Raw genomic sequence first — 13,480 nt, 5'->3', positions numbered from 1 at the left:
CATTTTTTGTATTTTTTTTTCTATATAGTTTTTCTATGTATAATTTTTATTAATTTAAAAAAGTTAAACTACATTAAAATGGGACACGTTGACTTGGCAACTAGTTTTTATTTCAGTTGAATTTTTTTAATTAATAAAAAAATGATACATAGAAAAACTATATAGTCTTTTTTAATACAGTTTTTCTATGTATAATTTAGTTTTAGTTTTAATTATAATAACCTTGTTCCTGGCAACTACAGTCTGATCACAACAATTTGCGTGACATTTCTGCACAGATTATAAGTGGACCTTAAAAAAAACCATCATTTAAAAACTGTATATAACCCTTTAAGGAGGAGTCATATCATAACTTCTGAAAAAAAGAATTACTTACTGAATTTACATAATTGAATGTCCTAAACGTTTGGTTGGAGTCATTTAGTAGCTTACTGTATTCTGGCAGTCTCTGTTGAGCAGCTGGAGCAGGTCAGATTCGAAGACCTCCACGGAGGGGAAGAGAGCCACACGTAGGCCCTCCAACACACACGAGAAGCTCTTCAACAGACGAGGCTTCCGCAGCGCATCTGCTGCAACAGAGATGGAGTGAATATAACGTTAACATTGTACTCATTTCCTGTGTGCACAGCCAATTCCATCCAGGCATTTTATTATTGTCCTTTATATTTAATGGCTATTCATTTTTTACAGCATTACAGCAACAAAGGATTTAATTAGACAGTAAAAATGTATTTATCAGCACGCTTCAGAATGCCAAGATCCTCTTACTCATGGCAATGCATTCAAATACGTAGAAAAAAAAAAACACAAACAAGTGCACGGGATAACAAACTAGTGAGCGATGCGCAAGAGAGCTCAATGTGTTCCAGAAGCTGGGAAAAATCCATGCAGTTGAGGCCAACGTTATGGAGCTCCATGTGGCCCAAATTCCTCTTCTGATTTAAAAAAGAATAAGGACCAATGATAATTTATCATTTGGAGTATGTGTCTGGCTGCATCATCACAAGCACATTTCCTCCAGCTGAGATCTTTGGCTGGCCCCATTTCCGCTCTCAGTAGGGGTCTCGCTGTGAAGCGTTTCAAACATTGTCTATTGAGAAAGTCTTCTGCATATCCAAGCCATTGCACCCACTTTTTCTTTTCTTTTTGGTAAGGACAAAATTTGAGCTCACTTAACCACAGGAGTCTAAGACACTCCATAATCAATTCAAAAATCTTTTGAGCAATCTGAAAATGGTCACATCACATGTTTGTGATTGTCAAGATTTGCCTGGTTCGCCTCGGCACATCCAAACATGCTCAACTTACAGCAACGCTGTACACTTATTTGATCAAAATAGAGTAAAGCAGTAATATTGTGAAATACAGTATTATTACAATTTAAAAATAACAGTTTTCTATCAGAATATATTTTAAATTGTAATTTATTCCTGTGATGGAAAAGCTGAATTTTCAGTGCCATGTGATCCTTCTCGAATCATTCTAATATGTTCATTTCTGATAACGGTAACACTTTATTTTAGGGTCTCTTAACTAGTTGCTCATTAGCACGCATATTACTAGAATATTAGCCATTTATTAGTAGTAATTAAGCACATATTAATGCCTTATTCTAAATCCCTAATCCTACCCAATACCTAAACTTAACTACCTTACTAACTATTAATAAGCAGCAAATTAGCAATTTATTGAGGGAAAAGTCGTAGTTAATAGTGAATAAGTGTTCCCTATTCTAAAGTGTCACCCTGATAACATTATCAATGTTATCTAAACAGTAGCTTAATATTTTTGAGGAAACCATGATGCAGTTTTTTCAGGATTCTTTGATGAATATTATATGTCTTTAGTTTCAAAAAAGACCATTGCAAACAACTCACCGAGTCAGTGACTTGAACAACTGAATTCATGAACAAATCATTCAAAAGAGTTTTGTTTGTTTGTCAACTCAAAAGAACGCCACTGCTACTTGAAGCAATGATTTTTCACAAAGTAGTGTTTCAATGAACAACCACCTACATCTGGGTCTGTTTATCACAAAAAGTTATCATATGGTGCGTGTGTGTTTGTAATAATACACAAGTTGCCGTGGCAGCAGACAGCAGGCCTGCTGGTTTGAATGAGTCACAACCAGGAGAGTTTCACTTTCACGGATCACTCAGCCATGCACAAACACAGTCTATCACAGTTTAGCTTTAACACACTCACAGTCTGCCACTATCAAAGCCAGGCCCGGAGAGCTCCGACGCACTCAGACATTTACCGTACACACAGTCTGTTACCTCAAACACACTGCACAATCACTCTACACTCAAGCACACATACACACCAAACCAGGCTTATCTGTACAGCAGCACTGAGGCCTGACAGCCAAACAAGTGCAGCATCGTCAGGACATTACAGCATACAAAACACTCCACCACCGCAGCCCAAGAGAGATGCGTTACAGAAGCTCCAATAGGTGACGGCTCAACAGAAGAGAATGGAGGGAATTCATTTCAGGGAACACATCTTAGTTTTGCTAAAGTTTTGTATCCATTTGTGTTGTGTATCTTTAAAGTTTAGAATATTGTTTCCAAATGTTTTTATTTTTTATTTTTAATTTACTTCAAATACCACCTAATTCCAACCTTTCCATAAATACAATGTTTTTCACAACTTCACACTTTTGTATGCTCAATATTCTTACTTTCTTAGCACGTTTCAAATTACACATCTTTAATTGTGTAGATGATAAATAATATGTACATCGATGATATTTTACAAGTTTCCACTGGTTTTATTTGCTTCTTAGCCTTTTGCAGCCCAATTAATTAGTCCTGAGGTAAGACAAATTAATTTTGAAGTGCAAATATAATGTTTAGAGCCATGTGGCTCTTCATCAGACCTGATGTGTGTTCTTTTGATGAAAACATGCTATAAATATTTTTCTACTTTTAGAGCTTTTTCTTTTTTGTTTGTTATTTTTTTATACACCCTCATTGAGCTTTTTTAGCCTACTAGATATGCATACTTTGTTACAGTTTTTCCAAAAGTATACCATGTAGTCTTACAATTAATATTAAGTGTTAAAATACTATATCTTGTATAATAACTGAAAAAGCATGTTATTTCAAGCAAGTACAGAATTTCACACTGACGCTGCTGTTACTACTCATTTATATATTGACATTTTATTATGGCTGTTAAAATGATTCATTTTTAAGATTAATTATTATCTATAGCCATACAAAATGATAAATACTACATTCAATAAATACTTTTACACTTACTTTGTTACTTACCCAATTAAATATTAGACATTTTTATTATGGCTGTCAACAGGTAATGATTAATTAAGAATGATTAAAATCAATTTAAATATTATTTTAAATAAATTAATTAAATACTAAATAATACATTTAAGACTGTTCATCATATATAATACACGTGAACCTCCTCGGGGAAACCCTTCTTTACAGTGCACGTACAGAACCTTCCTCAAGCATTAAAGCATTAGTTTCCTTCCAGAATAAAAATATCCTGATAGTTTAATCACCCCCATGTCATCCAAGATGTTAATTTCTTTCTTTCTGCAGTCCAAAAGAAATTAAGGAAAACAAGGTTTTTCTCCATATAGTAGACTTCAATGGGAACCAACGGGACAAAGAGCTCTACAAGATCCCAGCCGAGGAATAAGGGTCTTATTTAGCAAAACCATTAGTCCTTTTCTAAAAAATAAAATAAAATAAAAATGTGTTTTCTGAAGAAAGAAAGACATGGACATCTTGGATGACATGGGGTGAGCAAATTATCAGGAAATTTTTATTCTGGAAGTGAACTAATCCTTTAAGCATTTACAATTTTAACCTACATTTTGAACGGCATTAAAAACAGGTGGGTGTGTCACAGAACTGTGTTCTGATCAATCATGGGCTAGGACCACTGGGTAATTTTTCACTTAGATACAATTAAAGCAATAAAAACAGGAGGCGGATGGTGGAATTGGGCTTTTATGACACCCACTCAAGAAAAGTTTATAATCAGAGAGAATATATTGTGTGGCGAGTGGGGCAGGGCCGAGAGCCGTGGGAACGGAGCGAGGCCGGTGGAGTTAATGATAATGAGCGACACCTGCGCCACTCACCGGTCTCGAGTCCCACGGAGGAGCTCCGGAAGGATAAAAGGAAGAGTGACGACAGTGTACGACGAGAGAGGACCAGGCCTGGACTTTGATTTATGTTTTGTGTGCGGCAGTCGTCCGTGAGGGGCTGCCGCTTTACTTTTATGTTTGCTTATTTTATTAAAACCTTGTTTGAATGTTCGCCAGTTCCCGCCTCCTTCTTCCCGATCTACGAACTGTGTTACATATTGCTTTTGGGGTAACACTTTATTTCGATAGTCCACTTTAGACATTCTACTAACTATAAGTAGCTTTGTAACTACATGTCAACTACATGTCAACTAATTCTCATTAATTTGCAACTACATGTCTACTAACTCTCAGTAGGGTAGGTTTAGGGTTAGTAGAATAAGTTGACATACTTGCAAAGTTTCTCATACTCAGTATGTTGTATGTTGTGGACCCATCAAAACAAAGTGTTAGAAGATATTAAGCAGACAGTCTACTAATACTCTAATGACTGCTAGTTGACATGTAGTTGCAAAGTTACTTACTGCTAGTAGAATGTCTAAAGTGGACTATCGAAATAAAGTGTTACCGCTTTTGGATCTCGGAATGAAGTGCTTTGAATCATGTCTTATTAACCGTATTAACAGTAGGGGGGGAACATTTTCTACTTTCAGTCTGTGTGGGGCCCAGGAGGATGCAGAATATAGCTCTCAAAAATTTCAGATGCAGTTCAAAGAGAAACCTGCTCCAGAGGAACCCCATTCCTACATCTGCTCATCGGTTTATAATGAGAGAGAGTGGGGGTTAGAAATATCACTGTGGAATAATTCTCTAATTTCCTGCGTCCCTCTCTGGATCTAGACTGCAGTCGTGGGTCACGCTCCCTGTGAGATATTTGGAGTGCTGGAGGATTAGCTCGACATTGTGCTCAACTTCCAATCCCCTTGCCACTATGAAGCCCACCACGGTTCATTACTATCGTTCAGAAAGTCTGTCTTTACCCAACCCTGAAAGAAGCTAAGAACAGAAATCCAAAAAGAGACGAGTCATGAGCACAGTGCTGTGAGTCGGAAAAGTTGTGAAAAGGCTCATGTGTTTTTTTGCTTCAAGGTCTCATTTAGGACCTGCTTTGGTATGAAGTGATTCTGAAGCTAATCAAGGAAATGTCCTAAGAAACGGGAAGCTCTTTACCGAGGCTTCTAGAGTTCCTTCTGCTGTCTCCATGGCAACACACATTCTCTCGTTACAGATGAGCAGTCATCAAATGTCATTTGATTGTTTTATAAGTGTAGTGAGAATCTAGCACATTAAAGCCTTTCCTCTCACATTCAAATGATAAACTGAGAGGGGGCATTGTGGGTAATCCTACCTGTGCCTGTGTCCGTGCACGACACCACACCAGGGATGCTGTCATGTCCAGACACCAGAATGTTGGGAGGGAGCAGGTGAATGATGGGAGTGAGAGCTGGGTGTGGCTGTATGGAGTAGAGCAGCTGAGAGTCCTCCATCACTGATAATACAGCATTCACTACAGAGAGAGAAAGACAGTCATGGTTACTATTGAGCTTCACAGGAAGATGACACAATTCTAGATGTTTACAGAGTGTTGCTACTGTATATGGTTTCTAGTGTGTTTTAGGTGGTTGCTAGATACAGTCAGCAATGCATCATACACTAAGGGTGTGGTTTCACACAAAAAAAAGGGAATAAATATCCAATGGATTTGGCCATTAAAAACAAAACATATGCAAAAACAATAATAGTCTTTTATGCTTCCAAAGGCTGTATTTATTTGATCCAAGATACAGTAAAAACAGTAATATTTTGAAATAATACATAACAGTTTTCTATTTTAATATATTATGTTAATCAAATGTAATTTATTCCTGTGATGGTAAAGCTGAATTTTCAGCATCATTACTCCAGGTTTCAATGTCTCACAATCCTTCAAAAATTATACTAATAAGCTGATTTGGTGTTCAAGAACCATTTCTTATTATTATCAATGTAAAAAACAGTTGTGCTGCTTATTGTGGAAACAGTTCTGTATTTCTTTTTTCTATATTTTTTGATGATTACAAAGTTTAGAACATTTTTTTTTATTTTATTTTTTTTATAGTTATCAATAGATTTTTTGCCCACTATGTTTACTGTTAATTTTAATAAATTTAACGCACATCTGCTGGCCCTAAACATTTGAACAGTATAATAAAATAGGTAACACTTTAGTATAGGGACCAATTCTCAGTTGCAATAACATTAGCATGCCTATTATTAACATACTGGCTGTTTATTAGTAATTATAAAGCACATATTGTGTATGACCATATTCTGCATCCTTAATCCTGCCAAATGCCTAAACTTAACAACTACCTTACTAACTATTAATAAGCAGCAAATTAGGAGTTTATTGAGGCAAAAGTCATAATTAATGGTTTGTTAATAGCGAGAACTGGACCCTAAAATAAAGTGTGACCATAAAATAAAAATAATTAAAAATCTATTAATTATAACACTTTACATGATATGAATTTTATATTATATTAATTTATAATATTAATATGATGTAATAATTCTCAATTCATATGACCATCATTGGCAGGTGTGCTAAAAAGTGTTGCTGGGATTTGATTTCAGCAAAAGGCGAAGCCTCCTTACTTACTGGATCTAAGACATATTGGTACATATAAGCCTCTGTTCCCTCCTTCAGTGTTAGTTTATGGGATTTAATGCCCAATTTATCATCTGCCTTTTTAGCTGATAAGTCTGAAAGGTAACAGCATGCCTCTCCGGAACAAGCCACACAATTTGAGGTATCGTTTATATCTGTAGCTCAAATGGTGCGGGACAAATTACACACTGAAGTTTAATACTGGGTTATGGGCTTAGAAAAAAATGTCTAACATCAAGTATGAGCAATAATAGTGATGCTTGTCTTAGCAAGCACCACTAATAACTATAAACCGATCAAAAGCGGGCTACTGTTAAACCCCACAGCACGGTAAAATCTAGATTTATATGAAGCCAAGGTTTACACATCATTGTTAAATACTGAGGAAAAACATCCCTGTCAAATGTCTGCTGTTGGCTGCGCCCAATGAAACCCACCATCATAAAAGATTACTAAAAACGAGAGAGATATTTTTCTCAAACTGGGACAACATATGAGAGCGCAAGCGGAGAGTTTCATTTCATGCTAGAGTCAACAACTATATTGTATGCTAGCCATCTCCACTTTAATTGAATTTTACCACACTTTTGCCCACTCTACATGATTTCGAGAATACTTTCAGTCAGACACTCTCACAGCAGAGGAAAAACACCCACCTGGACCCCATTTGAGCATCTAAACCTGATTTACTTTTAAAACAGGCACTTTATGTCTTACGTTCTCAAGCAAACCAAAACCAGCGAGTAAAGGCTCAGACTCAGACATTGAAATTATATAAGATATTGACTTATATAAGGCTTTAAAATGCAAGGTGTGTCCACAAGGCCAGAGAAAAGTCACCCATAGTGCAACTGGACATGGTTCCATGTGTGTTCTGCTTTGTTGTTGTGTGCTATTCTTTTGTTGGGCGCATCTGTGGAAAGAAAGAGCAGGCTGGTGTGAACTCGCTGAAAGACAGGCCGTTCACGCCAGTCTGCGTCATTACATTTCAGCAGAGCTTTCCATTTTTCATTAGGCCATTTATCCCAGACATGGATACACGCGCGCACACATTCCGCTCCATTACTTCGAAGCCGTATTACACAGAATCGTGCATCACTGCCATTCAATTGGAAAAAACACGGCCGGTTCTGAATGAAACAAACGTGTGTGCGCACACCTGCCTGAGTCGAGGAAATGGATGTTGGTGACACCTGCATACGGTAGCAGGTGACACCAAACATATTTTCATTCACATATCAAATGACAGGCCCAGATGCAATCTGCAAACTTTTTCGGATTTTGGGATGGATTTAAACATTAAAAATGTGCCAACAATTACCATACAGACTCCAAAAAGAAAGAGAACAGGGAAAAGAGAAACACATTCTGGAACACTGCCATAGCCCGACAGCGTGTGCAGTCATTTTATTAGACAAACTCATTCTAATTGGTCAGAATTGCACTTTGCTTACTCTGTGCCGCTGTGCAGATCACTGAGCTGCAGTGTGTCATTCTGTTCACTCTTTATAACAGCTCTGAGTGATGCTTGCCTAATGGTTAAGGATCAGGGCTTTTAAAAGAAAGGTCACAGGTTCAATCACAAGTAGGGTGACAAAATTGCTGAGATTACTTATCTAATGGACCAATCTGTACAATTAGAGTACAACAAATTAGATTAAAAAACATCCACTTAGTAGCAAATAAACATGCTGTTCTAATGATTACATATTACTGGGCACAAAAAGAATAGGGATACTTTTTCTATTCTCTGCACTGAATTTGGGGGGCAGTCTGCAGAATGGAATGGTGTGTGATGGAAGTACCAATCCTGAGGAAATCTATGCACAGATTTTGTGTGGGCCTGCATATTTCTAGTCTGTGTAGCAAAGTTCATTCTTTGCAACGTTATTATGCAACACTATGCATTTCAAATATAACCTGCTGATCTTTTTTAAGTATGTATTTTCCTATTTCACTGTATCTGTATAAATGAGACACCTGCTATAGTGTAGTATTACTGTGATTACAGTACCAGTCAAAAGTTTGGGGTCGGGAAGTGTAGTTGTTTAATGTTTTCGAAGGAAGTCTCTTATGCTCAACAAGATTGATTAAAAAAAGAAAAAGAAAAAATAGTATTGTTGTGAAATATTTCTAGAATTGACTTCCAAATACTTTAAAACCTAATTTATTTCTGTGATGGAAAAGCTGGATTTTCAGCAGCCATTACTCCAATCTTTAATGTCACTTGATCCTTCAGAAATCATTCTAATATGCTGACTTGGTGCTCAAGATATATTTCTTAATATTACAAATACTGAAAACAGTTGCTTAATAGTTTTGTCAAAACTGTGATGCATTTGTTTTCAGGATTCTTTGATGAACAGAAAGTTCAAAAGAACAGCATTTAAAAAATAAAAAATAAAAATGTAAAAATTTATAAATGTTACAAAAAATTTGTCACTTTTGATTCAATTTAATCCACCCTTGCTAAATAAAAGCATTAAAAAAAATCTTACTAACCCCAAACTTCTGAATGGTAGTGTGTAATTTATTTAATATAAAAAGCAGAGAAAATAATACATTTACAAAAATAAATGTATAAAAATATATTTATGTTTTTTATTTTATTATTTTTTATTGTATTTTACCTTTTTTTTTTTTTTTTTTCTTTATTTGAAAAATGTGACCAGGACACATTGCAGTCTACATTCAAACTTGCATCTCTTATACAATCACCAAGGCTCAGAATGCGTGAAGCTCATGTACAAACCACCACGGCTTAATTATTCAAATTCAAATGAAAAAAAAAAATAGCAATCAGTGTACCAGAAGCTACCGCTCTCTGTCAACCAACTTTGTTGCTGATTCCCACTAAATACTTCATGATTAAACTTATGATTTAGCAACTAATTCAACATCTTTCTTTGGCCTTTCGGGGTTATTATGTATTTCTTTCACGGGTGAAGGAACAGCAGATGTAACAACATCAACATGGCTTTGCATCTATTTGTCTCTATTCTGAAGGAATGACTAAGCTACTGTGCTTGTCAAAATCAGCCATCTACAAACACTGAAGTGTGTCAAAATAGGAATTCTAATCTTCGGAGATGAAAAACTGCTCACTCATTCTCACATCTCTCCAGCTCTCTCTGCAACGCACACACACACAAAGACATGCGCCCAGACAAACACATCAAATAAAGCACAGATTTCAACGTGCCAGCATTATTAGGCTCTGCCAGTGCTGTTTACACGTCCTCTATGCCAGTAGTTCTCAACTTGTGGGTTGTGATCCAAAAATGTTCTGCTGCAAAAAACAGGGGGGATCAATGCTAAATGCAAAAAATAAAATGTAACCAACCATGCAAATAACAGAATATTAAATATAGCAAAAATATATACTGCTCTCTAATTTTTATAAACACTTATCTTTTGCTTATGACATTACAGGCTATGCATCCAAATAAAATCTATTTTGTATGGTTATTTTGGTGCAAAATCTGTCAAATGGTAGAAACTAGGGAGCACCCTCATCCGAAATTTAAAAAAAATAAAATAAAATAAAATAAAATAATGCAAACTACAGGTTGTAAAAGAAAATATCTTGATTTTTGTTAATGTTTAACAAAAAAAAAAAACAGTGGAGAAGCACTGCTTTAGGTCTCATCCTCTCACTTTCCCAACATCTGCACCATCCAGAAGATAGCTTCAGTGGCACAGTATTAATGAGCAGACAATGGCTGAGTGTGCTGCTATATAAGTCATGTGAGAGAATGTTTGCACCTATGTTTGTGTGTGTTTGACAGCATGTTTATGTGTGATCTGAGAGGCCCTAGAAGGCTCAGACTCTCAGAGAGACAGCAGGACATCTCCTCCCTCCAGCATGGAGAGGCATAATTGAGACAGAATGGCAGGTAGCACAGAGACACGAGGCTAGAAGGAAAGGCTGGATTCAGAGAGAATTTTAGATCAGCGTTGCTCCCTCTCCACTCCAACAGCTGGACACCCTGCAGATACACTACATCCATGAGTCACTCTCATATGGTGCTCTGAGTCTCAAGATTAACTTGTCTACAAAGCAAGCAATATGATGGGACAACAACAAAACTACATCACTCTCGTTATAAACAAACTTACTTCTTCTATCTTCTTAAATTATCCCTTGTGAAAAAGAAGTGTGCTTAATTGCACACTTGTAGAGTACTTCAAATTATTATTAGCATATTTTAAAAGTGCACTTTGTAATAATGTCAAATTAAAAGTTTTTCTTTAAAGTACATTTGAAATCATTGTTTTAATACTCTTCTGTGGTGCTTTAAAGAATGAAATACATTTTGATGTGTTCACTAACAACATACTAAACCACAAGCACTTGATTATAATTTTAACTGCAGTGTTTTATTAAAAATGATCTTTATAGTCAATATATTTTAAATGTACTAAATTGCAACTTCATCATTAAAAATATAATATATACCGGTAATATAATATAAAATATAATGTAATTACATATATAATTAAATGCATGATATACAAGCTTTAATGAAAATTACATTTATGCTGGTCATTCAGCAGTAAATTTTAACAGTATTTCGAGACAATAAAAGTAATTATGCAATTACATACGAAGATGCGCCTTAGTGGGTCTAAAAACACAATAACGTTCAGTGGATTACAATTAACATGCAATTAAATGTCTGAAAACATTCAGTTTACACACAAGTATATTCTTTTCAAGTATATTATTTCTGTAATAGGTATGCTAAACGTGTACTTCTTTTTCAAAAGGGATTTGTTTCCAATCATGCATTTTTTAATTTATTTATTTTTCATACCACCTGCTGCTGTCATCTGAGAAAAATACTTTTTCAGCCTTTCATTGGCATTCAATTACTCCCCAAAACTCATTTTGCGATTATATAATTTTGGAAGAACATCTATGGATGCATGTGACTGTACAGTGCGAGTTAATTGCTTCCAAAAAGGAGACTTTTGAAGACAACCTACTTGACCGCTTTCAATCCACAGTGAAGGAATGAAAAAGAAAATGTATGCTTCTTAAAACTATACAGACACAGAAAATGAATGTATATGCAATTTAGAATATAAACATCAATTTAAGTAAATGGCAAAAACTGGAAAATATCCATTAAGACATAAAAAGATAAGAACATAAATAGAAGAAAGCAATCTGAATGCTATTCACAAATATAAAACACTTGTACAATGTCAAAACCAAATAAAGCATCTTCCAGGGTATGAAAAGTCTGCCAAACACAACAGCAAAAAAGGCCAACATTAAAAAATATTCATCAATTAAGGCTACTTTCTGAAATCTGTTTCAAGAATCTCTTCAATTATTTATAGGCGAGTCCCAACTATTTCCTTTCATTTGCACATTTAAGATTCTCCTACACCTTTCAGAGTCAGAAAAGATAGGAAAATAAGATCTGAAATGGTCATGATAGAGATTGTTTGCTTAGAACAGCACTGCACGAAATAGTCCTAATTCAATTTGCTTTCAGGTGCAAATGAATTTAAATGGGAAAGTCAAGGCAAGCTGACAGATTGAATATTGAAAGCGTTTGAAAAAATGAGGCAAACACACACACACACATGCAAATAGTTTCTCATCGCTACTGTCAGAAAGCATAAAGTGGTATTTATCAACTATTTATTACTAAGCTCTTGCTGTTGTTTCTAGCTCGGTTTGACTCCTTTGAGACCATGAGTAGAATATGTTATCTAGTGTCAAATTTCACTTCATGTGCTTTCCCAGAAATCAGGCCGGTTCAGTCAAGCCTTCAAACACCTGCTGTGCTGCTGGGGTAATCACATCAATGAAGCCTCTATCTACTGTTCCGAACTAAAAAAATCATGGAAAACTGCCTAGAAGAAAACTGAGAATGATATCTTCATTTCAAAACCACATTCATACTGACTAAACGATTCAGCTTTAAAAGTTAACATGAAACACAATTCATAACCTATTTCACTTCCGCAATGTAACATACTTACGTGTCACTCAAGGTTTTTAATGTGAAAAAAGTAGGGTGGGATTTGATTGGCTAATGAGAACAGAGAGTCGAACATCAGACCACAGTCACACCCGAATGCCTCCTGATGCCTTTTTTTTTTTGACTGGGACGTGGAGGCTGAAAGTTTAGATTGCTTTCAAGAACATCTCAATGGTATCACTTCTTATTCAAATCTATCATCAGTTACTCTAATTGCCATTTTAATACGCACATCAAAATTAACTGGCATTGAATTAAGAAAATTAGTCAGTTCTGATTTCATGTTGACTTCAATCTTTGACTGAATGCAATGCAAACAGTGTGGACTATGAGCTATTGACTGAATGTGAAGCTCAGGGTTGCACTCACACTGCAGAGGGTCTTTCAGCGTCGGGTGCAGGAGGGCTCTGGGGGTCCCATTGAACAGACTCAACCTAAAAAAAGCCACATGGTGGTTAAAACAGTAATATTAAGTTAAAATACTTAGTGTAAATGTTACATTATGCATATATATAGCATTTGTATACACTGTTAAAAAGTTTGGAGTCAAAAAGATGGATTAGGGTTAGGTTTTTCCTTTTTTTGAAATAAATTCATGATTTTATTCAGCAAGGATGCATTAAATTGAAACAAAAGTCAAGCACAGACATGTATAATGTAAAAAAAATGCTTTATGCAAATGCTGGTATTATGAACATTCTA

The 13,480-nt window shown here is 35.6% G+C and overlaps 1 protein-coding gene across 2 annotated transcripts in view; it reads right to left on the bottom strand.

The window, feature by feature from the left end:
* LOC131545438 (nephrocystin-4-like) overlaps positions 1 to 13,480 on the bottom strand; it is a 171,558-nt gene that overhangs the window by 129,163 nt on the left and 28,915 nt on the right. The window contains exons 4-6 of one of the 2 annotated variants that reach the window (XM_058784249.1): positions 13,148 to 13,212; positions 5,478 to 5,636; positions 433 to 569 (exon numbers count right to left, since the gene is read on the bottom strand). In XM_058784249.1, coding sequence (XP_058640232.1) covers positions 433 to 569; positions 5,478 to 5,636; positions 13,148 to 13,212 — 361 coding nt within the window. The remainder of the gene's footprint in view (positions 1 to 432; positions 570 to 5,477; positions 5,637 to 13,147; positions 13,213 to 13,480) is intronic. The other variant, XM_058784250.1, reaches the window with a different exon arrangement.

The sequence above is a fragment of the Onychostoma macrolepis genome, chromosome 08 (assembly GCF_012432095.1).
Source record: "Onychostoma macrolepis isolate SWU-2019 chromosome 08, ASM1243209v1, whole genome shotgun sequence".
Taxonomy (NCBI): Eukaryota; Metazoa; Chordata; class Actinopteri; order Cypriniformes; family Cyprinidae; genus Onychostoma; species Onychostoma macrolepis.
The sequence above is the reverse complement of the archived record's forward strand: the minus strand, read 5'-3'. Positions and strand labels throughout refer to the sequence as shown.